At 37.2% G+C, this 27,701-nt stretch overlaps 1 protein-coding gene across 1 annotated transcript; it reads right to left on the bottom strand.

Annotated features, from left to right (window-relative positions):
• Positions 1-2,895: 2,895 nt before the first annotated feature.
• LOC144634542 (MAM and LDL-receptor class A domain-containing protein 2-like) lies at positions 2,896-25,115 on the bottom strand. The gene is made up of 25 exons (XM_078493528.1): positions 25,013-25,115; positions 22,596-22,634; positions 22,126-22,257; positions 21,145-21,386; positions 20,724-20,808; positions 19,987-20,143; positions 19,261-19,454; positions 18,445-18,741; positions 17,647-17,946; positions 15,873-16,026; positions 15,063-15,259; positions 14,220-14,510; positions 13,527-13,722; positions 12,604-13,202; positions 11,958-12,089; positions 10,000-10,235; positions 9,451-9,535; positions 9,058-9,189; positions 8,224-8,459; positions 7,605-7,689; positions 6,543-6,699; positions 5,723-5,919; positions 5,021-5,311; positions 3,374-3,671; positions 2,896-2,959 (listed from the first exon to the last, which is right to left on the bottom strand). The coding sequence occupies exons 1-24, from the start codon at positions 25,062-25,064 to the stop codon at positions 3,451-3,453; spliced, it is 4,707 nt and encodes a 1,568-aa protein (XP_078349654.1). The 5' UTR covers positions 25,065-25,115; the 3' UTR covers positions 2,896-2,959; positions 3,374-3,450.
• Between the last annotated feature and the right edge of the window lie 2,586 nt (positions 25,116-27,701).

The raw sequence follows: 27,701 nt of genomic DNA, 5'->3' as shown, positions 1-27,701 counted from the left end.
ACCGCTCGATGCGGAGTCCGGCGCGCTACCATTAGGCCACCGTGTTGTATCACCCATAAATGTAATAAAAACCATAAATGTAATACCAAATTGACCTTAAATGTAATACTACCACAAATGTAATAACTTTTAACCACAAATGTGATAAATCCACTAACCATAAATGTAATGAAATTTGCCCATAAATGTAACAAACTGAACAACCATAAATGTAATAAGGCTTAACCATAAATGTAATAAACTGGCTACGACTTCCAAATAAGGGGCCACAAACTTGTCATTCTGTCTTTGTGCACTTCTTACTTCAGGACACGGGACTCGTTCATCAAGTTAGTATTTTAACCCAGAGACCAAAACCCAAGAAGCTATAATTATGGTCTGCGAACATTTAGAAAGTACCCAAAGTATGATTAAAAAGTCTATATACCAGAGCGTTTGAAGTACTTGGGGTTTATGACATTCCATCCATTTGAAGGAGCTTGCAGTTTGAGTCAAGACGAATTCAGTCAAACATCACATTACAAGGAATACGCCTGTTTTATTCTTTTATATTTTCCCATATATCCTCCCGGATTTGCAAAATTGTGCTCTCCGCTTCCGCGCGTCCATGCGTCCGTGCCGACGTTATTCGGTCTTCAAGTCACTGTTACGCAAGGTGGTAGGGTGGGGAAGGGGGAGGGGGTTGGATGTTCCCTATTGGAGCCAGAATAATCAACAGAGATAGCAGCCTCAGGCTAGAACTGCTAAACAAAATAAAGTTGACCTCTTTGGAGCCGTTTTTGTTTCTTTCTGGATAAAATTTACTGTAACCGTGAATTTTTTAGTGTTAAAATACCTAAAAATTAACTGTTTCATTTTACAGAGCCAAAAAATTAAGTGGTTATCGGGATACCCCCATTCAGACCTTTGAATAACTTTGGTATGGACGCACAGAAACGCGGAAGCACATAAACATTCAAACCGGAGAGTACAATTTCGCAATTCTGAGTAGATATATATACCGCAATATAGTAGAGTCCGCGTTTAGGATTGCACACGAATAAATGATATTTTTTGTTGCTTTAAGGGGTCACAAAGAGCTTGAGCCAGGCCTTTAGGGGTATAATCTAACAGTCAATTTCTCGAAAAGTTTGTGGCCCCTTACTTGGAAGTCGTAGCCAGTTTATTACATATATGGTTAAGCCTTATTACATTTATGGTTGTTCAGTTTATTACATTTATGGGCAAATTTCATTACATTTATGGTTAGTGGATTTATTACATTTGTGGTTAAAAGTTATTACATTTATGGTTAGTATTACATTTATGGTCAATTTGTGTTACATTTATGGTTGTTATTACATAAATTGTTTTTATTACATTTATGGGTGATACACCGTGTATCCCAAAAAAATCCATAACAGATTGAAATTATTCATGAAAAATTTCTACATCCATTTTGTGTACATTTGTTTCTGTATTTACCTCCTTCATCAGTCATTGTTGATTCTGTTTGACTGGAGTATGTGCCATTGCCAACACCTGTGGTCACAGCAATAACATGTACGTCATAATATTGGTAACTTTTTAGAACTGTACCAGTATAATGTGTGCTATGAGAACTTGGGGCTTGGAAGATCAAGCTGACGTTTGAGTTATGTTCTCGGTAGTTCACTAAGAATCGCTGAATAGGTAGACTGGTCAGAGGAAACTTGGACCACTGCACTGTCAAAGATGAAGATGTGGTATTGGTTACCGTAACATTCCAGGATGGCACAAGTTGAGCTAAAAACAGAAATAAAAAGAGGTGATGATGTGTTTCGTACTTGAATGAGAAAGTAACACATGTAGTACTAGCCGTTGAGTTACGTGGATTAAAAAAAAAAACGAATTCAAAAGAGCCAAGGTACACAGCAAAGTGATCGAGTGCCAAGTCGAGAAATCTTCCCTTTTTATTATTTTTTTAAAAAACGTCATTTTACAAGTAATGACGTGGGAACGCTCTCTGAAATCCCAGAGTACGTGCAATTAACATAAGTTTAAAAATAAACTTATTTAAGTTGGACACATTGGCAGTGATGTTTTGATGTTTAAATTGGCTCTGAAATCAATGGTAGAAATAAACTTAACTTCTCAGTCACCTGAGCTAAGAGCTTGATTTAAAATCGTGTACTGAACTCTGGCGTAACTGTATCTGTATAATAATTGGACTGCCAGCGTAATGCTGTGTCCGCCTGCAAATGGTATTTCCACTGACAACCCGGAAGGAATTGAATTGCATCCTCTTCGAGCGTACACCTCGACGCCATTGCTGTCAAAAATCTTTAAGAATTCACTACACAAACCAAAAAATAAAGGCACTGATTAATCAATAGATAAAAAATTCGATAATTAAAAATAAGCCAAAAAAGAAACTTGCTATATAAGATGGGCTTAAGATGAGTTTCGAAATAAAGAAGAACAACTGGGGATTGAACTGTGGGCTAAAGTAAGCCCAATCTGAAGCATTATCCGAAATAAATAAAAGGAACCAGCCCTAAAACACGGAGTGTAGAAGGCAAATTTGGACAATTTTCAAAGTAAAGGTACACATTGATTCTAATTTTTGCAGTGTATTTCAATAGTGGATCGCCGGCAATATTATCACCAACGGACTACAAAAATCGAGCCAAATTAACCTTTTTATTAATTTTGCAAGATTACGCTAGGAAAGAGATTTAGCATAAGAAATACAAATACTGACCGAGGCAGGCCAAACAATATCGTCACCAATCAGTCAAAAGATAAAACAAAAAGAATGTCAAATAATCTTAAACTTACCTGGGAGTGCAATAAACAAAGTATATGTATTGAAAGGAAATAAGGGCGACTCCATGCCGCATACCAGCACTTCGAATTTGAACACTGCAGTTAAGAGTGTTGTAATCCGAGTGAGTGAAATTTAACCATCCAGACGTTTGGTTCACGAAGCCTTCACAGCCTGGAATTTTTTAAAAAAATAATCGTTTATTATATTATATTTTTGAGTTTATAAGGACGTTCGTTGAAGAAATGAATATTCAATGACAGAAAATACCTAGGTGGACTTTTCTTTTCACAAGAAATGGCTGTAATTTTGCAAATCTTTTTCAACAAAAACCCAGAGATGTTGTGCGACAAGACAAGAGGTCTTTAATTTAATCAATGGTAAATCCAAAGGGTTTTACAAATATACATGTATATTAATATATGTTGACAAAACTTGCTGAGTTTTTTCGTTTTTTTTCTAAACTGTTTATGATATATCGAGCGAATGATAACCATATAACAGACGGACCCACTTATTGGCTGATGTTTTATCCACACGTAATACGGCAGGCATTGTAAAGTCACAGATATTCAAACGGACACTTACCTTTAGTTATATAAAAATAGGTTGATCGAGGTCCTTGTCCTTTAGATGTAAAGGCTGCTACGGAAATCTGGTAACGTCTACCTATCTCGATACCTGTCAGTATAACATGCGGTTCTTCCGGGCTGCTGGTGTTGACAGTTTTCTCCACTGAGTAATAGTACTGCGTGTCTTTGTAAGATACCGTTGTATCCCAATAGATGGCCATTGGCGTATAGGAGAGGCAGAGGATCCCACTCTACCAGAAATTCATTCAGACCATGGTTTTCCACTCGAAGATTCGTAGGAGCTCGACTTGGAACTGAGAATAGAGAATAAAATATATAAAATTAACTATAAAGAATTTAGACTTGCATGATGTTGTTACTTTTGGACCAACCAGAAAGTATGTGAAGAAACAAGCAAACCAACCAGCAGTAATTGGAACCCTTTAATTACGTCTTCAAGGACATTTGTTTGTGGTTTGCACTGTTCTTTTAGGGTGAATATATTCAATAACCCCTGTCAATTACTAACTGTCTAAAAGGCTGGATCTTTGGTTGTAACAGGGGCGGGGACGGAGGGTGTTGGCAGGGCTTAAAAAATGGCTGATAACTATGTAAAAACAGTGGACTTTATATTCCCTTCGTCAATTTCCCTTCTTCATATTTCCTTGGTCATATTGCCCTCGTCATTTTTCCGTTGCCTTATTGCCCTTATAATAAATTAGTATAATTTCAGAGGTGATTATAAGAATTGGCGCATTCTGATTGGTCGAGAAACTCGGCTTATGAGGCTATATTCACCCCGCGAGAGGTGATTAAAGCATTTGAAGGATTGGTCACTAAGCCATGCCACCTTTGCCATCCAAGCAAGTAAATATGGCCGCATTTGCTGAATGAAATTTTCCTTCATTTGAAAGAAACCAGTCCAAAACATGGATTTTTAAAATGCTAGAAATTTTGCAAACTGACTACCAAGGCTTTTGGACCGAAAATAGTTCAAGAGATGGTTCTCAAGGCATTAGAAATGACCGTAAACACGGTAGTTTTGGCGATTGAACGCGGCCATGAGAAACTCAGTCAGATCGATTGGGCAAACATTATTCAGTTCTCTTTTGACCAGAGCTACTCATTTCGAGAAGATTCGCACATTCGCTTAAAGTCACCAACAATCATACAAAGATACCGGACATTTATCTTTCTCATAGTATTTGTTTTGTTCCGTTTTATTGCATTAACTCTTGAGTGTAAATTCTGATTGCAATCGATGAATTAAACAGGTTTACACCGTATGCAAGCGAGCACTTGTGTTTATTGTTTTCTTTTTTTCTATTGTTATTTTGCAGTTCTTGATAATCACCTCTGAAAATTATACTAAAACAATTATTCGCCTCAGGCTCCGTGATTATTGTTGAATAATCCCCTCGACTTCGTCTCGGGGATTATTTAACAATAATCACGGAGCCTGAGGCGAATAATTGTTAAATAACACAAACGGAAAGACACCATAGGGCTTAACATGGAAAACATCACTCAATATTTTTAGCTAACATAAAAAGACGAACTTATCAATCTTTTTCTACATGATGGCGATCAAAAGACAAATATATACCATTCTCTACAGCTAAAACAATTTACAAGCCCAGTTTATGATAGCCGGGGGACTTACCTCCTTCTGGTGTTTTGATTGAGACCGTTTGGCTGGAGTATGTGATGTTTCCATTAATGCTTGTCGTAAATGCAAAGACTTGAACATCATAGGATGTGTAACCTCTAAGACGATTGGTGTAGTACGTATTACTAAAACTGCTGGCTTGGAAGAGTGTACTGACTCCATGAGTTTCCTTGTACCTCACCAAATAGTAACTGATAGACAACGGCAGAGGAAAACTGGACCAACGCACTCTGGCTGACGACGATGTTATGTTGTAAACTGTAACATTCCAGGAGACGGGTGTTGCTGGATATATAAATAAACAAATAAACATATTAAACATAAAATATATCAAACTAAATAAACTAGTAACTGAATAAACAAATAAAGAACTAAATCAAAGCAGAGACAGACAAAGAGGCAGAAAAACAGGCAGTGACCGAGAACAGCGCCTTTTGGGCTATTTCGTGTAACTGCGATAGTTAAATATAGACTTTTCTGTGAAAAGAAAATAAAGTTAACTGCTTTCTCGGTCAAAAAACGCGACGTTTGCCACTCGATTGCCTAATCTTCAAATTAGACAACAGACTAACACTTTTTTATATGCGAAGAGTGAGTGACCGCTTTTCCTTAAGTTATCCGTCTGTACACATGACTACGTCATGTGATACATTCGATAAGAATGATAAGTTAGAAGGGAAATAAATAATTTCACACCTGAATCAAGTCCATGACTTAAGATATTGTACTGAATTTTGACAGCGCTCCACCTGTATTCCATGTTTAATTGCAGTATTATGCGGTTGGCGATTCCAATAGGAACTTCTAGTGAAAGACCGGAAGGGAGAGAAGATTGACACCCTTCGTAGCTAAAGATTTCAGTGCCATGTGCATGAAGTATCTTGATATATTCACTATAGACCAAGACAATGAAAGTAACAATAAATCAGTTTGCAAGAAGCAACGGCATTTTTTAGTACATGTACATGTAGTTGCTAATTATAGTATGGCTAAACATTGCTAAGTTAAAGACTATTGAGTCTTCAAAACTTCCAGTTAAAGAAACTGTGAAGTGATTTAAAAAGGCCGACACAATGGGATAGACAGTTAAATATAGTCATGTAAACATAAATATATAGAGTTAAAAAAGTGTTACCCTTAGCCTACAAAGAAAAGCTAACCATTCTCAGGCAATATGGAGAGCTCGAGCTAGCTGATCTGCCTAACCGGAGTGCTCTTAGCCTAACCGTGTGCATTATATTATGAGCAGCTAATGGCTTGCACGGTCTGCATGATTCGATGTTCCGCAGATTGTCACAACGAGTCTTACACTGTAGTTTCTTCCTGCTAATACACGAAATCTGCACATCAAGATGAAGAAATTAACGATTTTTATTTTTGTTAAGTTAATTTTTGCAGGGGTAAATTTTAATTGGTATTTAGCGATTTCACCGAGAAAAAAGGGCATAATTTAGGGCTACAAATCAGAAATGGCTGGTATTGTGGTAATCTAGAACTTTATTTGCCAATTTCCTACCCGCAATAGCCAAAGTATATCCTTTGCAGAGAGATAACTGCGACAGCTTGTCTTATTCCAGCATCACTGATTGTCCAATTACAAAATAATTCGCTCTCGTCCCCAGAATTACTAACGTCTATCTCTCCAGAGGATTTATTTAAAACGCCTCCACAACCTAATTAGAAATTAAGTGATAACAAAATGTAAACCTTTTTTATATAAATAGTAACGAATAAACAAGAAACAGACCAAATTAACACAACAGTAAACTAAGGCCAACAAAAACAAACCTTTGCAAAAGACAGACACATGGTACAAAATCCGCCCTACTGGATGGCAAAAGGATGCAAAGGCCTCCAAAACAAAGCGACTTTAACCAGGCAAGCTAGACATAGCTCGTGTTTCGTAACATATAAGAGATTTAGACATCATCTATTTTGTTTTACACGGCCATACAAGCTTTGAGCTTTTACAACTATTAGTGAACATAGATGATATCAATCTTTGTTTTGGATGTCCAGTGCGAGCTCGCCATCCAACATGACGGATTTTGTACCATGTGACAGTTTGTTGCAAACTAATTTCGAACATATATATTATAAAGAACCGATTTTCCACCTTTGCTGTTTTTAGACGAAATCCATTAGGAAATCGAGTAATATCAATTTTAGTTGGAGAAAAGCGAGTACCATTTTCTGCTCTTTTTAAAAGCTAAAGATGTAAGTAATTATTCATGATAACATAAACAACAATTTCTTTTCAGAGCGCGAGAAAATGAATTTCAAAGTTCATAAGAACCATGTAAACTATGGGTAAACTCTCACGTGTAGCTATTTTGGAAAATCGTCTTTTTAGCGATTCAGTGGAATTCAGTGGAACTTGGAAATTTGTTTTCAATGTTTGGTACTCTTAGAAATGATTTCTTTTGATAGGATATTTGAAACACTCCAGTAACACAGAAGTTTGCAATGAGATGTAAATAGTTTTGGCACATAATTTTGTCCAATTAATACTCGAAATATAATTTTCGACCAGTTGAAAATCAAACAAACCTACTCCTTTTCCTTCAATAAATCCTACCTGGACAGTTTCCTTCAATAACTGTGACGTCATCGATAGCAATGTCACTTCTGTATGATGATCCCCTTATTCCCTCGAATGTTATCTAGGAAAAACGAACTTTGTCACCAAATAATCACATAACAAGGTTTGACTTTGCCGGCATCAGTAGTGTCTTTTGATTCAAGTTGACGGGATGAGACGATCACGCAATTATGGCTTTGAATTAAAATAAACTTAGCTTTTCAAAATGTGTTAGTAAGAAAATTACTGTCTTTAGCATATAACACCAGCTGTTTAACTGTTAAGTACTGAGCGAGCTTTGTTTTGTAATTATTCACCCACACACATTTTCATAGCCAACCAAAAGCGCTTTCCACAATTAGTTACGTTTGCTATTAAAAACTGCTCCTAAATCAACCGTCATTATTCTATTCAGTTGTTTTGATGTTGATTATTCTGCAGTTAATATATGGTTAGAGCTGTGATTAGCTAATAGTTGTGGCCGCATTTGGCTGTAATGCCCACGGACTTCATGAGCGATTTCCATGCCCGGCTGGCTGGCAAAACTCTGGCAACAGGGCGGGAGAGCCACGAAATAAAACTTCTTAATTGTGATATAAATGCCAATTATACTTACCACATCGCTCAAATGCAAAGTCCTTGTCACTTTCTTCCAGTAATATCCTTGATTTCCTGATTTGGTAAATATTTTGGCATTTCCACTGAAGACGTTCAGAGTTCCCATTGACGATCCGTACATGTGGTAGAAGAACATCAAGCATGACGATGATTCACTTCTCGGTACTGCAAGCTGAAGCTTGGCATTATCACCAGTTGACCTGGGGGATGAAGTCTCAATGTACATATACATGCCTATAGAAACAAAAATGAATTTTCAGTTATTTATGCCTGTCAACGTGCATAATAATGTTATTTTCTTTATTCAAGGATATATATGTAAAACGAGCAAAAACGCCTGAAATGTGGCGTCAACAATGTGCATAAAGATGCACGCTACAATCCCGTATGACTTAGATACACGACGCTTGCACACTTTGAATCTTTATGGATCAGGGTCACTCTTGTTCTACGACGATGAGGAAGTTATTAAAAAAATACTTCATGAAGGCTTAACAAGAATTTTTGCAAAAAAATAATCATTTACAAGGCGAGGAACTGTTTAAACGTTAAAAAGAAAACCTAACGTTTTCGATTTCAATCATGTCATCATACAGACGGAAAGAGTTTTGAAACGTAAGAATAAACTTTTTTCTTTAGACTGGGATGCCATTTAAGATCATTAGATTGTGTTGTAAAAACAATTCGCCGGCTGATAAAAGTATGAGTTGGATTTTTGAATGGATGGCGGACGGGTTCAAAAGCAAACATTATGGACAAGCATCTTTTTATAAACCCATTCTTTTAACTATTGGTAAGCGTCTTTGAAAATGAAGAGTAGAAGGCAACTTACCTGATCCGCCATGATCTGATGATGGTCCCGTGCCTGAGGACGAGGTGGAACCAGAATGCAGTGTCCAGTCGAATACATCTGACTTGGATTGACTCCACCCGAGACATAATCCACTGTCGAAGCTACAAGAAACTAATGCACAGGGATATCGATATCATTGATATAGTCATTGTAAGAGAACTCTGTTAAACAATGAACTTTTTACTGTTATTTTTAGACAAAGTCACGCAATTCTAAGTGAGTTATTCATTTGAAACTTTTGCCACTTCCAGTACAATCAAAATCGCTTATCACCGGAGAATTGGGGGCAGTAAGAAGGGTCTGAGCAATTCGTATTGTTTTCCATTATTATCCTCTGTGTTTCTGAAATTATTTAATAAAAAAGTGTTTTACCTGGGCAGCTTCCTTCAGTAATTTTCACTTCATCAATGGCGATGTCGCCTGTAAATGAACTTCCAGTTATTCCTTCAAATGTAATCTGCAAAAGAGTGTGAAAATAAGCAGTCTTGCAACCTCTAGCTGAAGAACTAGAAACTCGTCAATCGTGATTATATATAAAACGGGTGGAAATAAATAAAATCATAAATAAAATAAATAATTGAATAAATTGAATGATGAATTAATGATAATGATAATGAAATGATAATGAATTTATATAGCGCATTTTTCATATATATATGTTCAAATGCGCTGTACACATACTGTAATTTACTACACAAGGCCAGATCACATTCACATTTTTTTATTTGTTTTCAGTTGTTTTCAGTTGATGCAATTTTATTCTTACAAAAAAAAAACTTTGTTATTCTGTCAGTCGTTTTTTAGCCCAATAATGAAAATCACCTATTAATAAGTCGAAAGATTGTTACGTGTACCATCAATAGAGGCGGCACAACGTTAACATTAACGACTCTGGGTATAATTAAGTAAAATAACACTCACCGTGCTATCCAGATAGACGTTTCTTTCCACCATTACCCAGTTATCTCTCTGATTTCCAGACACATTAAATACTGTCATATTTCCATTGTAAACATTAAGAGTTCCAGCAGATGCTCCGTACATATGATAGTAAAATGAAAGACACGATTGTTTTCCGTTGTTTGGAGCAGTAAGCACGAGTTTGGCGTTTTCTCCCGGTTTCCTAGGGGAAGAGGTCTCGATGTACATATATTTTCCTGAAATAATAGAAAAAAAAAACATTTTAATAGACCATAATTTGTATTCTCGGTATTGGACTGGAACAAGCTTGCAATGGAGGCTAATATATATACTAGTTATGCAACGCTTTCGAGTGGTATACTATGGAATATCCCACGAGTCACTTGTATTTTCTCGGTATACACACGAGCCTTTAGGCGAGTGTGTATGCCAAGAAAATACAAGTGACAAGTGGGATATTCCATAGTATACCACGAGAAAGTGTTGTGTAACTATTTTATACCATGCCATAGAAAATACGCTTACTAAATTTCGTCGAGAATACAGTCGCAGCGCACTATGGGAAGGTTGGGTTGAATACCGTCGAATATACAACGGCTTTCCTGTATTCTGATTGGCTGTATTTTCTATGGCATGGTATAAATATATATATATAATCCTCGTCGCGCCTAAGAGGCACATAAGGCTGAAATGGAGGCTAATGCAAATGGCATGAAGCTCTTTTTAATGTTATTCTCCCGCATCAGCCTCCATTGGAAGCTAGTTCCAGTCCAATACCAAGAATACGAATATGGTCTATTGACACATATTCAAAAGGTTAAATTACTTTACTATCAGGTAATTTTTTGTTGGTGATAATTTCCGACGGGGTGGAGCTTAACAACATAAATAGTTTTAATTCATAACATGGAGAATATTTTTTGTTCCATTTTTATTGTTTGTTTGTTTTTCTTGGTCTAAGATCTTGTAACAAGAGAATTTAAATAGCCCATTGGCCTAATTTTAAACCATTTGATTATTGTCACAATATTGAACAACATTATTTAGCAACAAGGATTGGTCACGTGTTCTATCGCGAAATTTATGACATCTCACTCAGAGGTAGTTTTTGTTTGTTTGTTTGTTGCTGGTTGGTTGGTTAGTAGGCTGGTTAGTAGGTAGGTAGGTAGGTAGGTAGGTAGGTAGGAGGTAGGTAGGTAGGTAGGTAGGTAGGAGGTAGGTAGGTAGGTAGGTAGGTAGGAGGTAGGTAGGTAGGTAGGTAGGTAGGTAGGTAGGTAGGAGGTAGGTAGGTAGGTAGGTAGGTAGGTAGGTTGGTTGGTAGGTAGGTAGGTAGGTAGGTTGGTAGGTAGGTAGGTAGGTAGGTAGGTAGGTAGGTAGGTAGGTAGGAGGTAGGTAGGTAGGTAGGTAGGTAGGTAGGTTGGTAGGTAGGTAGGTAGGTAGGTAGGTAGGTTGGTTGGTAGGTTGGTAGGTAGGTAGGTAGGTTGGTAGGTAGGTAGGTAGGTAGGTAGGTTGGTAGGTAGGTAGGTAGGTAGGTAGGTAGGTAGGTAGGAGGTAGGTAGGTAGGTAGGTAGGTAGGAGGTAGGTAGGTAGGTAGGTAGGTAGGTAGGAGGTAGGTAGGTAGGTAGGTAGGTAGGTAGGTAGGAGGTAGGTAGGTAGGTAGGTAGGTAGGTAGGTTGGTAGGTAGGTAGGTAGGTAGGTAGGTAGGTTGGTAGGTAGGTAGGTAGGTAGGTAGGTAGGTAGGTAGGTAGGTAGGTAGGTTGGTAGGTAGGTAGGTAGGTAGGTAGGTTGGTTGGTAGGTTGGTAGGTAGGTAGGTAGGTTGGTAGGTAGGTAGGTAGGTAGGTAGGTTGGTAGGTAGGTAGGTAGGTAGGTAGGTAGGTAGGTTGGTTGGTTGGTTGGTAGGTTGGTAGGTTGGTTGGTTGGTTGGTTGGTTAAAAAATGGACGTTGATGAAATCTTACCTGATCCTCCTTGACCGGAACCCGGACCAGTTGAAGAGGAAGGCGTCGAACCAGATGCCAGCGTCCAGTCAAAATCATCTGAAGATGATTGATTCCATCCAGAACACAACCCGTGGTCAAAGTTACAACAGACTGTGAAGGGAAATAAGAAAATTGTAATGATTGTTTCCATTTTTATTTTTATTTTACCATTAATACTTTTTGAACAAGGCGGTTGTTGGATTTCTAAGCTGTTTTACTTCCTTGTGCGGGAACTCTGTTCAGATTGCTTGCACCACATTTATCACCTGTCGATCTTTCTACCGACCTATTTGACATGCTTATCTACAATCAATGTGCACAATTTCATTTGGATTCAACATTGCTAAATATTGCATGCCTAGCGTCACCTGTGAACTTTTTTAAGGGAAATAAAGATAAAGATTTGATGGTAATAATGAAGAAGCAATTAATGGATAATGTTGGTGATTTTTAAACAACTTTCTTAATCAGTTGCACTCAATGGTTATCTGCAGCCACGATTTATTCGCCGCAATATCAACCTCGTACCTAGAATCTTTGCTCCCCTTGACCTGCAGTCAGGAAACGTAATATCTTGTTCCCATGAAAACTGAAATGGTTATTTACAGAAAATCATCATTTTTACCTAATGCAGAAGATGAATGATTATGTGGTGATGCGCTTGGTGGGACGACAGTGTACAGATGTGTCGATAGCCATGATTGAAATTCTCGTAGTTTGGCGTACACACCATACTTTCTGGCTTGAGCGCATCCGTAACCCCAGCTGGTGGCTCCCTCAAGATACCACGTGCCATTAAACTTGCACACTAATGGTCCACCACTATCACCCTGACAGGTATCAACTCCTCCGACATCAAGACCAGCACAGAGCATCGAGTCGTCAATTTGACCAGGATAAGTACTTGCACAACGTTCCTTTGACACCAGTGGCACAGATGCTTCCATCAGTGTATTTGGTTGGGAGCCGCCAGAAGATAAAGTTCCCCAACCAGTTATCCAGCACTTTTTGTTAACGTTGTCAAAGGGAAGCGGATGGCTGGTATCTGGCAAGCAAACAAGCCCGACTCCCACTCCCAAATCAGCAGGACGCACGAGATTAAGAAGAGCAATATCATTGCTGTATGAGTTTGGATAGTTATAACTCTCGTGCACAATTATTTTTGCAACTCCAATATCTTGTTCTGTTCCAACACTGCCACTTGTTCTGTAATGAGCTCCCAACCTGACAAAATATAAAGTGAACCCTTAAAAGAGACACAGAATTTAATTCATTTTCTTCAGTTTGCATGTTAGTTGAAACGTGTGTGTTAGAAAAATTGTTATTTTAATAAATTTTGAAGGCATCTCTAGGACATGATTGACCAGATAAACTATTCACCTCTCCTTTTTACCAAAAAAACTGTCAGTTTGTTTCTTCTTTAAAGAGCAATTTCTTTTTATAAACTTCTTACCCTTTAATTTTTTTTACAAGAATCTGTTCCGATTTGTCACGTTGTCATAGCATTGATAATTAAAACTTAATTTACTAAGGAAACTAAAAATATACCTTATTTTGACACTAGAAGGTGACCTTCCGTTAACACAGTGAGCTGCTGTGGCAACCCAATATGGATCCACTAGCGATCCACCACAAAACTGGCTTCCATAACTGGTCATCAACATCGCCTGCCATGGCCAGCTATTGACTTGTGCGACTGTGCCACCAACGATTCTTGTTTTACTTGGTCGAACACCGCAAAACACTAAATAATGAACATTAAATATTCAGTCAAAATTGTATTAAGCAGCTGCCGAAATAGAGGTGACCGCTAATTGTAATTGAGTGTTGTAATTTCCGGGCCTTGACAACTGATCATTAAGCAAAGGGTGACCGCCTTACACCGTGCGGCTTTATATATGTTTGATTGAATGTTTGATTGAACGTAGTTAATGCAAATTCGCTGACTGCCTTATATGCTAAATGAGCTGCACCTAGTCTGGTTGGCGAAGAGAGATACAATCAGTGAAATGATTTCCGAGTGCTAAATAACGTTCCCTGCAGGATGATTAAAAGCGTTTTAAAGTCAAGAGGTCCAAGTTCGAGCCTGGCAAGGGTCCTAACGTGGTGTCCTTATGAAACACACCTTACTCTCACTGTGGTGTTATCTAAATGGAATATCTCAGAGTACCACATCATTAGGAATAATTTTACAAAAAGCGCGCGTATGAACATTTCTTCAATAAATGCAATTTTTCAAACCTTTATTTGTAGTGACAACACTTTCTAAGCTCTTGTACGGTTGTCCACTGTCATCAACGCCAAAAACGACCAAACGATACTTTGTAGTAGGTCTCAATCCTTTAATATCTGTAGAAGTGGTGTTTCCGGGGACTGTTTCCATGGCCAATAAAATGCCTTCCATACTTTTTACTTCAATTATGTAGAAGTTTGCACCGTGATTAACGTTTGCATCCAGGCTTGTCCATTGGAGGGTCAAGCTGGTGGAGTCAGCGTTGAGGATTGTTACATTCCATCCCCAAACCATTATGGCTAAGTAAATACATAAAACACTAATTAACAGGCTAATCGTATCTAAGTTAAGCAAAATTGATGAGTGTAATTTTAAATTAGAAGTAACGGCGGCAGCAGTTTTAGTAGCGGAAGCAGGAGCGGTGGCGGTAGCGGGTAACGATTACATTAACATTAGTAGTAGTAGTAGCAGCAGCAGCAGCAGCAGCAGCAGCAGCAGCAGCAGCAGCAGCAGCAGAAGTAGCGTTAGAAGTAGTAGAAGCAGCAGGAGCAGCTGTAAAAGCAGCAGCAGTAGTCGTATCAGTAGCAGTAGCAGTAGCAGTAGCAGTAGCAGTGTCATTAGCAGTAGCCGTAGCAGTAGTAGAAATAGTAGTAGCAAACTAGCAGCAAACCAGCAGCAGCAGTATAAGCAGTTGTGTAGCAGTAGCAGCGGTAGCAACAGCAGCAGCAACAACAACAATAGAGCAGGAGCTAGCAACAACAGGTAGTGGAAGTGGTTTTAATTGTTGCTGTTATTGTTTTTGTTATAATTTACAGTACTGACAGCATTTATAGAAGTCATTGTTAACATACCTGACTTCAGACCTTTCTTCAAAATGGCAAACTTGATTTTGATACTGCTGCTTGAACTCGTTCTGTATACTTCGACGGAGATGTTATTTGAGGAACCAAAACGAACACACGTAAGAATTTCTGGAGCAAACGACCCAGCACAACCGTGGTGATAGAGAACTTCAGTAGAATTCCCATCAGTTATCCTGGCATATTCGCTGAATAATTAAGAGGCAAGAAATGTAAAATCTTTATTTACATTCTTAAATCAGTGTAGGTAAATATATTCATTCCAGCATGTTACATGTACATTGATAGCTGTTCAAAAAATGTTGTGTGTTATATACCTCTAACTGACATATTTGAAACGTTCCACAATTCAACCTTTGTTTTTCAAAGTAAAAATGCTTACTGTTGTCTTTTGTTATTGTTGAACAAACTTAGCTATTCCATAACTCAGGCTTCCGGACGATGTCAACAGCTACGTAAAATTTTCAAAGACTGTTTGTAGTTTTTACAGAAGTGCCTCTTGTTTGCTATTCAGTTTGCAAGATAATTTTGATAAAGAGTGAATAACCTAAGCTCTTTCGATATTTATCTCTTCAAATTATTATCTTTGTTATGATGACCGACATAACAAAGCTGAGTAATCTGCAGAATTTACCTGAATCAAAAACAAAACAATTTGAAGTGGTATTGAAGCCTCAATTTGAACCCCGATTTTAATTCCAACTCTGGTTTAATAAATTTAAAGAACAAAAGTACAAAGACATTTGTCTTAACAGAAATAAATAAGTAAATAAATCAATTTTTTTTAACCTTCCATTTTACCTGCAATAGTGAAGATCTATCTCTTGTACAGAGATCAGAGCGATGGCGTCTCGTATTCCAACATCACGGATTATCCAGTAGCATCGAAGGTAATAGGAACTCGTAGTTGTGTGGTCTATTTGGCCAAAGGTTTCATTTAACGTGGCGGAACAGCCTTAAAGAAAAGGCAGAACAAACGATTAAATGCTAGTTAAACACTATTCAACACCGTTTGTATGCCATAAAAGGTACTGGAAATCAGATCCATGGATACTTAAGCTTCAGATAAAAATAAAGAATTTTTACAATACAACCGAATAGGATTACACAGTTCTTGGTGGACCCCACTTAATTTTTATTCCAAAAAAATCATGCCTAGATATAAGTGACGCAAACAGAGAAGGTAGAAAATTTCCAACCTATATCGACCTACCTTCCTTCAGTAACAAATTTCTGTTATGTCCTAACTTCCTTGAATTAAAATATTTTTCTTCTGATAATCATGAACCGTAATCGTGAACACCGGGGAAAAATTGACAACTCTGGTGTTTTATTTATTTCCTACACCTTTGATGCCTTAATTTCCTATAGAGACTTGAAGCACCGGAAAGAGAACCCTATACCTCGGATGGTATCAGTTTACTTCTCTTATCTAACCGTCTCTCTGGCAAACACAGTGCAATTGGCAGTGTAAATGAGTACAGTGTCACACAAAATAAATCAAAGATCTCTTGGAGATCTACCGAATATTTTGCGTGAAGCACGAAACGAAACGAAAGTGGAAATAGAGCGGTTTTCACTTGAGTGTCGAAAGGAAATTGCGTTTGCTTTGGTTTTGCATTACTACGCTTAGTGATTGGCTTAAAAATCTCGCGCCAATTTCTCAGCCAATCAGGAGTAAAACCAAAACCAATCGTGACTCGCTCACGCACGTTTTTTCGCGCTTCGCGCTGGCTACATGTATTTGCTTCAAGTTTTGATTGGTTCACTGGATTGTCTGTGTCTTTTTATGATTGGCCAGAGTAATTACTTTGGTTTTGGTTTTACGACACTCAATTGAAAACTGCTCTATTTGTGGGTAATAACATAGGCAAATTATTGTAAACAAAGATTCGTCAAACCAAGGAAAAACGAACGTGTGAACGCGCGTTTTGATAGCGGTTGCCTGCAGAAAAAGCTGTCAACAGTTAAAAAGAAGGTTTTTTTTTTTTTTAACAAAACAACCAACAAGAAAAAAAAAAGCTCGAATGAAGATCAGGAAGGATTAATTAAATAAAAACACAGCTTATTATAGCTACCGTAACAGCACTTGTCACCACAGGCATCCCAAGCTAACGACAAGAGCCACAGAACTCTAACGCTCTTTTTTTAAAGGTTTGTATGGCAATGAAACAATTTTGTTTTACGATATATAAATTCGAACGTTTTAGGAATCAAATTGACTTACACTGTTGCTGTGTTGTGTTCTTTCTTGTTTGCCAGCTCCACGAGCCAATTTGAAGTGATTTGGATGAGTTATGCTTTGCAAAATTTTGAACACGTGTACTTTATTAAATATTCCCAAGGCTGGAAACTGTTATCGACTGCATCTCATTTGAAGAAAAATATTTTCCGTGAAACTGGTCAAATCGCTACAGAATTTCCACCACCGTAATCTCCGATAATTTCTCTTTCATATCGTTGTCGCTCTGGTTCCGAGTGCTCTAGTGAAGCGTACAAAACTAACTATTCTTACTATTTTGCTTTAACAAGCAAAGTAGTCGAAAAAAAAGCGAATTATCTTATGAAAACATACCTGTGGTTGCGTAATAATCGTACGACCTTGGTCCTACTCCCTTGGACGTAAAAGCGGCCACTGCGACACGATAACGCACCCCTGGTTTAAGATCTTTCAACGTGAATCGCAAAGGGAAGGGACTGCTGGTGTTGACACTTTTATATGAAGCATAATAATCGTAGTATTCTCTGTAGTAGATTGTATACCCTAAGAGTTTGCCATTGACGTAGTACTGTGGAAGGGGATACCACTTCACCAGAAGGTGAGATGTAAATGCAACACTTGTCACCCGTATGCCACTAGGTGCTCTACTAGGAACTGATAAACAAAGAAGAATTAAAGTTGTGCTGTATTTTCTGTTGTTGTTTCTGCACTCTTTTCAAATAAGCAAATAAAATACGCTACCGTGGCTGTCACGCAATCCATAAACACATCTTATCAAACCAATAGGTAAGTACTGCTGCTATCTATTTAATACGAGTTGTTAAGCATTTTAGGTGTGGATGCACACTCAGAAGACAGAAATTATTCCTTTTTTGTTTTGTTTCCCGTAATCCCGGCTTTGAACCGTAAGAAATAAAAATATTTAGGTTCTTCTATTTTCTTTTAATTTTGTCGATAATGACCAGTAAGCAAGATACGAACAATTTACTCAAAATCAAATTAAAACCCAATTTATTCTTTGCTTTAAGTTCAGTCTTCATAATGTCCATTTTGCCACTGTGCAGCTTTTTTTGTTGAAATAGTTCTTGAAATTAAAAGAATATTTGACTTACACATATCGATCCAATTCGTTGCTTTGTACTGTTTACTCACCCCCTTCATCGGTCATGGCCAAGACATCTGCACTAGTAAACGGTGTCCCATTACCACTGACGAATACAACACTAACATTATACTCTGTACAAGCTTCCAGGCCCGTTATCTCGGACGTTGTTGTATTTGCAGGCACCATTTTGCCCGTCGATACGCTGCTGTTTCCAGCCTTTCTGGCAAGGGGGACATAAAAACGCACTCCACTATTGAGCAGATTAGTCGGGGTGCTCCAACTTATCCCGATGCTGTTCGTGGTTCTGTTTCCAACGGTCACATTCCAGTCGGCCACAAGGGAAGCTGCAGCATGTTAGAAGGGCATTAGTTCCAACTATCAGTTGTTAACGGTAAATTAACCGCCGTAGCGAATTTGGATTTGCACCAACAAAGGCCGGCTAAACGCTCTAAACATCAACTTTCCAAATAAGCTACGGCGGCCAATTCACATGTACCCTTATTAAACTCATAGTTTCATAGTTAAAAAAAGTAGCTAAATACTACAGTATGCTAGATTAAGTGCAGCTGAATCCGAACATAAACTCTTATTAGTATTGATTAATAGCTAAAACCCAGGTGCATAAGTGATGTGTTGAGTGGAGTTTTCCCGGTGAAGAATAGTCTTCAGAAAGACTCATGATCAGTTACTCACCTTGGCATTGATTTTAAAAATAATTTTGATGTTTGTTTATATTCATAAAAAAATAGTTCTTTGTTGGTCACTTTTCTATTCGTTTCACTTATCTTAGTTTCTTCTATGTATACACTGTCGTCTTCCCTTGTACTCCATAATCAAGAAAATATGTTTTTTTCCTTCCTTACCTGAATCCAAGCCTCGATTTAAAGTGCCGTAATCAATTTTTACATAGGTCCAGCTGTAGACAAGAGAGACTTGTATCGTGATGTTTTTGGACTCTCCAAAAGAAATTTCTCGAACATTCATGTCAGAGGACGAGACCCATCCATGTAGAGAAAAGACTTCCGTTCCATTTCCATCAAAAATTTTGACGAATTCACTGTCGAACAACATAAGATTTTCTGTCAGCAATTGCACTGCTTGTGGTAATTTTTCTACATAGTACCATTCGAGGGAGCGCAACCAAATTGGACTCAACGCGACTGATTCACATTCAAGGGAACCACAGATCTTTACCCCCGCTGAAACTTCGACAGAAAAGATTTTACTTTGAACGCCTTTATAATGCCAACAGACGTCAGGCAATATTTTTTCTCCTGCGATAGAAGAGCGTAACAGCGTAACATTTTTTTGTCAATGAATGGAAAGTAAAATTGATAAGTCTGAATTATAAAATGTTTGGATTGATAATCGACAAAGAAAGAAAAATGTAGTCTAAATAACACTTTACTATTGTTGCACAGCAATAAGCTTGTCAGCTCATTTTCTCCGTTTTGCGGAGTAGAAATGATGCATGTTGTAGCTGAACTCGAAGGTACTTCGCACGTCTTTCTTTGCTGCAGGGCAAATTTTGATTATCATTTTGTCATCACACACAAGAAAAGAAAACAAAAACAACAAAAATAACATACTTGTAACGGTTTAGATATATTTGGTTGATGGAAACAATGGCTACTGCCTGAGTTGTTCCACTGTGGTCATTTATTATCCAGTTACAGTGAGGGTCGAATTTACTAGAGTATCTGATGTCCAGTCTCCCAAATGATTGGTTCACATTTTCGGTGCAATCTAAAATTAAAGACGACAATTGTCCAATCAACGAGAAACTCAAGTGCTATCGTCAGACAAATCTTTACTTGAGGTCCTAGGTCTAGGGTTATAGTACAGAGCCGACTTGAGAATAAACAGATTTGATGACGTTGGATGAAATATATCAAACACGAGAGACAGTGTTTCATCGGGATAACCAAACACCGAGAAGAGAGTTGAAAGTACGACGCGCAGCGGAGTATTTTTTGACGAAATTCGAGGTGTTTGGATAGCCGATCTCTGAACACTGTCTCGAGTGTTTGATATATCTTCTCAATCGAAACAAAAACTACGGAGTAAACGGAGAAATAAAATTGTTAATCTTTATGCTAATTAAGACCGGGTATCCCAACCTCCTTCACGGTCATGTTTTAACTTGATGAATTTTTAATGAGTTTGAAAAGAAACGGGGAGAACGTCTTGATCACTTCTGACAAATATAAATGAACCATGAATTTCGTACTCTAAGATTTACAAATGACAATTGTAAGATACAAAACGAAAGAAGGTATGTCAAACATGCACATAAAAAGCCATCGGAGCATATTCCTGTATGTACCTTGGCAGATTCCAGCTGCGATAGAAACGTCATCAATAGCAATGTCACCTGTGTAGTCTGTTCCCCTTATCCCTTCGAACGTAACCTAAGTACCAGAAAAAAACTCTTGTAGCCACTACTCCAACATAATAAACGAATTTTTCATGTGGTTTGGCATAAAGCTACCAGGAATTGAACTGGGTGGGGTCTCCCTCATCAAAGGCAAGTACCGTCTAACGACTTGATCTACGCTATATACTTCACCATCTGGGCAGTACAATGACCAGTTTAACCACTTTAAACAGTTTAGCAAAGATAAGATAATTGAAGATAAACTTCACGTATGTGCCTTTTTTATTTGTTTGTTTTATGTTTTGTACCTTAGCTGTCAAACACATTGTTATATGTCGCTCTAGAAAAAAAGCTTACATTTGCAACTTACTTTGCTTTGCAAATTCATTGACACCTTGGCTTTAAACCATTCATAGGCTTGGTTTCCTGACTTAGTAAACACGCTTGTATTTCCATTGAAGACATTGAGAGTATTAATTGTATATCCATACATGTGGTAATAAAACGTCAAGCAAGATAACTTCCCAATGTCAGAGCTCGGTACTGAATACTCCAGTTTGGCGTTATCTCCAAACTGCCGAGGAGAGGATGTCTCGATATACATGTACTTTCCTGCAAGCAGATATTTCTTTAGTGGATACATACCAAAAGAATCTTTAACAACATCATCTATATTGCACAATATTATCTAAAACACGAAGAGCACAAGAGACAAAGAAAGCATGAGCCGACTCTTTTCTTTATTTCCCACATTGGTATTTCTCAAATGGCCGGAGTGTTTTATGGCCGTATAATCCGTGGCTTTGGTTTGTTAACGCTCTAGACAAATTTAAACCTCATACAATGGTGCTAAAATGCCACGTAAAACAAACAGGCAACATTCTGGTTAGAAAGACAAAAATGTTCAGCCAAATCAATACCACGGAGTCTTTTTAAAGCCAGAAAAATATGGTAATTGCAATAATGAAAGAATGATGCATACAGCCTTCATAGCACCTTTAAGTATATATATACAGCTATCTGACAACTTCTTCGCCTTTTCCTATGTGTATTTTACAGTTTCTTTATACTGTTTAGAGAAATATTTCCACCGCTTTTTATATTAATTTGTTACATTTCTGATCCGTTGCCACTGTATTGTAAGTAGTATCTTGTAAATAGTGTTGTAATACGTGTATGAAGTATGATATTGTAAGTAATTTTTTTGTTATTTCCTAAATGAATAATAATAATAATAATAATAATAATAATAATAATAATAATAATAATAATAATAATAATATAATAATAATAATAATAATGAAAAAAGCACAGAAACAATTAAAGAAAAGAAGCAGTACAGCTAACCCACCGTTACCGCCACGGTCAGATGATGGTCCTGTAGAGGAAGAAGGGGTCGAGCCGTACTGGTTTGTCCAGTCAAAGACATCCTGATAATAAACTTGACTCCAGCCAGAACACAATCCATAGTCAAAGTTACAACCTATTCACGTATGCAAAGTATATATAATTCACGTATGCAAAATATATAAAAAATGAAATTTTCGCATAGATACGCTGTTGTTGTATCTAAGCAAGCAACAACAGCTGCAGCAAATGTAATCCGGAGAAAGGGGTAGCTGTAAATAAATATCAACTGGAGCTTTTTTATTCAGTAAAACGGGTGTATGGCAACAAGGTGTGAACAAAAACCTAAAAATGACATTCAGATATCATTTGGAAAAGGAGGTACTGTAGCAACAGCAATTTCAGCAACTTATACAGCACAACAATAGATTCCTTATATTAAAGCAAAGAGTACACAGGACACTTTATACTTACTGTGTTCTGCGTTGGTCAGGTGCACACAACTTATTAAAACTAGGAGCAAAACAAAATGATCAAACACAATCAAATTTGCTTTTTGATATTTTGCTCAATCCATCTAATTTAGCAGTATAAAGTATAACTAACAAAATCCTTCCAACCTCAACGAAGGATCCTTAACCTTTAACCACCAATAGACGTCAATAAAAGACGCATAAAAGCTGTGTTCATACCTTTCTAGTATTGTTTTCAAATCTTCAATAACGTAAATTTACTCCTAAAAAATAACGTTGTCATCACGTGACAAAATTGTAAAAGTCGTCCGATGAATGATTTGTACGACGCGTGGATTCCCGGACGTCTCGCTAGTGTCACGTATCGTTTCTGATTTGCCATTAGGTTGTCATAGTAATACCAGTTAATGCCAATCCACAAATTAAAAGTGAGCAGACGACTCGACAAACATGTTAGGTGCTTAACACGAACTGTCAAAACTTTATTGATTATGCTCATTTCTTTTGCATATAGTTAGTGACAATTTGAGCAAAACACTTAAGTGCAGTCAAATGAAATACAAATGACACACACATAACATTTTTTAAACGAAAAAAGCTTCTAAATACTAACAAAACGAAACATAATCAGATAAACATAATACCAGAAAATAAATAGCGTGGGGATACGCAGTTAAACAGTGAACAATCACGTTTCTAAGTTTGTTTGTCACCAGGCACATAATCACCTTATCCGTTTAGCGGTAAAGCAACTTGGCCAAAGTTCAATTAACAGTCAAAAAAGTACAGCCCGTATTTTTACTGAGCGACGCACTATTTATTTTCTTGGAGACTCATTAACTAACCGTTTTGTTTTATGACACAAAAGATCTTTTAAGATCTTTTAAGCATTTAAGAATATCAAAACACAATGTACGTCACAAGGCCTTTGTAGAAACCCGACACATTAATTAAACGTTCAACTTCAACTTGAGGTTCGAGCCGGAAGTTAAACTAGACAAGTCAAACGTAGCAAGATACAAAAGAGCAAAACAATTATGCTTTTACAAGTAAAACATTTCCAAACAGTTTAGGCGCCATTTTACATATTATTATAACTGATTACTTCACTTTATTCAGTAAAAATTTCTTTTGCCGACTTATATTCTCTATTTCCAACTCTTTCAAAGCGGAAATGTTTTTGTCTGAAAATAAGCACGCCGTCATAACGCACCAATGAATGGTTTGCACTGACATTTTTTCTTTGCGTACTGCATGCATGTTTTGAAAACATATTTAGCTTAAAAATAGTAAATACGGAATGTATTATAGGTGGCACAAAACAGCTTGGAACAATTTCGAGGCCAGAGAGTTCCTCTTGACTAAGTTTTTTGTGAACCAGTATTTCACAAATAAGAGACCTTTGTTATAGACGTACGACATGCTGGTGTACACAAATGTGGTAGCCAAACTAAACACTTAGCAAACATGTCTCTTAAGTATGACAAACTGTCCCAAAATATTGTTCTTCTTTGCTTTTAAATTCCTTGCCGGGGTAACTACGTTACACACGCCTAAAGCAATGCCGGTGGCCAATCCTTACGATTTGGCAACGTTAATTAATTAATCTAATACAATAACCCACAGATATAAAATAAAAACACAAAAGTTATGCTTATGGAGGCGAATAACTGTTTCGTTATTCGCTTATAAGGGGTTATTACCCATATCACCAAATTGTTAAGACTTAACCTCGAAGTCGAAACTATCCCAAGTACAATGATTATTCAATTCCCTTAACATGCATCATGTTGACTTCATACAGTATATGTATGTTAACATATAGGTTCCTAAAAGTTCGACCACACTTGATCTGAACTTCATATTGTTGTTCCTTGTAAATATCACTGTTATCTAACTATAGCATAGACGTTGTGCCTTCAGTCTCCTTTTGTATAAAATGAGTAAAATTTACCTTTAATTTACCGTACATGCAATACGTTGTTCAGTCATACAGGTGCTAATCGACTTAGTATACTTGTTTATACATATATTGTTCGCACTTTTACATTGAAATATCGATAACCTATTAAATATACCACAAACAAGCACTTCCTTGTAAGGATCGGAAACTCAAATTTAACTACCTTCGATTCATATCACTGCTATTTGTACAGGTCCTAAAAGCCCGCAAACTACTTGCGCTACGATCTGTTAGACTAACTAAGAATTTTGTACAGTAAAATTAAATCATGCTTTTAAGTGATTTTAAAACCTGCATCTCGCGTTCCAATTGTCTGTATCAATTTTAAGCAGAAACCAGTAAAAAACATCATTCCACTGCAAATACATTGATCGTTTCATTTGGGAAGAGGTTAGTACTCACTGTTCAAAAGCATGTTTAAACGGAAACGCATCTGAAATTCATTTGTAACTTACCTGTTTGAAAAAGCCATACATTGAAAATGAAAAGCTTCTTTTCTCCGGCCATTGCGGGAGAGTTTTATTTCTTACATGTAAGCACTTTTATGCCCAGAGTCTTTGAAACGACGTCAAATTGAAAGGGTGCCACAGAAACGCGGAATAATTGCGCCTGTGGGCCAATATACATGCGACGACAGTGTCTGTGCACGTATGCCTTTGTACGATAAGAGGCACTAGAAAAAAAAAAATCATAGAAAGAAAAGTTAGATGTTGTTTGGTCTATTAAGTTTCACGGTGGTTTGCTTTGACGCAATCCGAATTTGTTTTTGTTTTAACGAATGTTTTGCGAACTTGTGTGAAAACTTCTTGTGCGCCTTAAAATTTCTCACACGTGACGTCAAAATAAACACTTTGTAAAAATGTCTTAAGACATAGGCAAACGGTCGTTAAACAACGTTCTTGTTGTAATACCCACTTTGGATGTTGGTTGATTTATAAGCGTCAATATGTTAGGATTTGTACCATTCGAAGAAAAGAGTCTGGAGGCATGTAAGCGTGCATGAACACGTTCAAATGAACAAATTGGCTGAGTAAGGGTTCAAAGGGCGCGACGGCTATTGTTCTTTATAATAAACTTCCTTTTTTGAGACACTATACCTTTAATTGACAATTCCTTAACAGATCTCTATTTAGGTGGATACACACGAAGGGACACGTATCAAAGTTTATGTATCAACCGATTTAACAACTAAGCAATAAAGTTAAAAGACTACAGCAAAGCCATTGCAATTCCACTTCGATTCGTAGAGTAACATCACATTTTTAAAGTATTACCAGTCCTAGTATGTTCGCTAGGACTAAGAAAATAGCTCAGTTAGCATCATTCCAGCAACCAAAGCACTTATAATACAAGCCGTCTACCAATTCCTGTTTTCATTAACTGTTCCAGTCAACCATTTAATATAGCTTTTCCACCCACCTACTTCAATGGTAGTTGTAATTTCTTCGGCTTGATGTATATGTAATTATATTTACTTGTAGTACTTCCATTGTCTTGTCAAACAAGGTTGGAAACCACTGTTCACATCTTATGCAGCAGCAGTCATTTACTTGGAAACATTTCGGCAAAGTGCCACTTGTCTTTCACAGCTTTATACTGATTTGTAATTAACAAGTTTTAAACAGACATTTATTTTCCTTTGCGAAAACACGCGCTGACGTAGTCAAAGAGTACTTTTCTTCAACGTCAAAAAGCCAGCAAACGTCCTCGTGGTTTTACAATAATTGTAATTCTTATATTTACAACGTAAGCTGTTTGATGGTAACCATGCGAGTGGGAAAACACACTGTTATTTTATTCTTTTGAGAAATACAGCGTTTATAACTTATTTGCTAGTTAAAATAGTTAACGTAAATAAATTGGTAGCAATTGTTAAGCACGATACCACTGAGTCTAAGAACTTTAAAGAATCGAAATCAATACATTTATAGCTATTTCTTATGCATTTTGTAACAAACTGGCCCACCAGATTTGCTCGCTCTTCCCGCTACTTTCCGAACTCGGTATTTAACAGAAAACGAAAAACTCATAGTCCTTGCCCAACGAGCAGGATTAGCTTCTTCAACGTCTAATATATATAACTTAGTAGGGCGCCTAGTGGGAAGTTGACCGGCCAGATTCATGTGCTGTGTGTTATTTATTACAATAAATATACACATCAGTCACTAGAAAAAGATGCGCATTCTAAACAAATAAGCTGTTATTTCGTGGTAATTACGAACTAAGAGATGCATTTTTACCCTTTTGATGGGTACCATTTCCACCGAAAAGCGCACAACCAACTAGCCAAAGTTGCCTTAAATCGTTTTATTACCCTCTCATTCCCCATTACACTCTTTTTATTTTATAAGAACCATTTTTATAAGAACGTTGAGGGTGACATTTGCCCCAAAGAAAATGTATGGACTAAAATAAGAACATTCTCAGGCTCAGCCAAATATTACGCGTTCTTATAAAAAAAAGAGTGTATATAAGTAACAGTTAGCTATAGATGAAACGTTCTTCTTCACTGCCCAGCACGCAAAGGCTAAGTCGCTCTGCAAGTTCTTTAGAATACTGAAATCACCGCATCTGTTTTAGCTGATATCACTTAGCTATTGTAGGCTTTGATAAGAAAAACATTGTTTTTTACCAGTGAGATGCTGAAGCGACTGTTGAGCGCTTTTGCGTGTTATTGCCCTTTAGGTGAATACATGCAGCTATGTCAGACATGTCCAACGACCAATTGGAACCGATAAACGAAACTGACCTGACTTCCATAGCGTACGAGAATTGTAGTGTACCTTTCAACTTAAAACAAAGTTTTTTTCTTATCTTTAATCCAAAACAAAAGTGCAAAATGACACTTCGACCCAATCATTTTATCATCGTGTGTTCATTTTCAATTATTTGTCCTTTACTTGAAGTTTATACTGTAACTGCAAATCTACTAAGAAAGAAACAGAACTAAATATGCTTACACTCAACCGGAACGTCTATTTCGAATAACCAGGCTGCACAGGGCTTCAAGTGAAATTTCCTTTCTCGGCAAGTACATAGACTATTATACCGGTCGGTAAACTGACTCGGTTAGAAATTGTTTCAGCCTTGAATTGGTAATATTGTAGTCTCATTAAAGCATCAAATGAAAAAAAAAAAAAAAAA

Source organism: Oculina patagonica, chromosome 13, assembly GCF_052425735.1.
Source record: "Oculina patagonica isolate OP01 chromosome 13, crgOcupat, whole genome shotgun sequence".
NCBI classification, from domain to species: Eukaryota; Metazoa; Cnidaria; class Anthozoa; order Scleractinia; family Oculinidae; genus Oculina; species Oculina patagonica.
Note: the sequence above shows the minus strand (reverse complement) of the source record. Positions and strands in the feature narration are given on the sequence as shown.

Coding starts and splice junctions, on each gene's coding strand:
- LOC144634542 (XM_078493528.1), bottom strand. CDS start 25,064: ATGGCCGGAGAAAAGAAGCTTTTCATTTTCAATGTATGGCTTTTTCAA. Junction 6,700..7,604: donor TATTGAAGGAAACTGTCCAG/GTAGGATTTATT, acceptor ATTTCTAATTAG/GTTGTGGAGGCGTTTTAAAT. Junction 3,672..5,020: donor AATCAAAACACCAGAAGGAG/GTAAGTCCCCCG, acceptor CTCTATTCTCAG/TTCCAAGTCGAGCTCCTACG.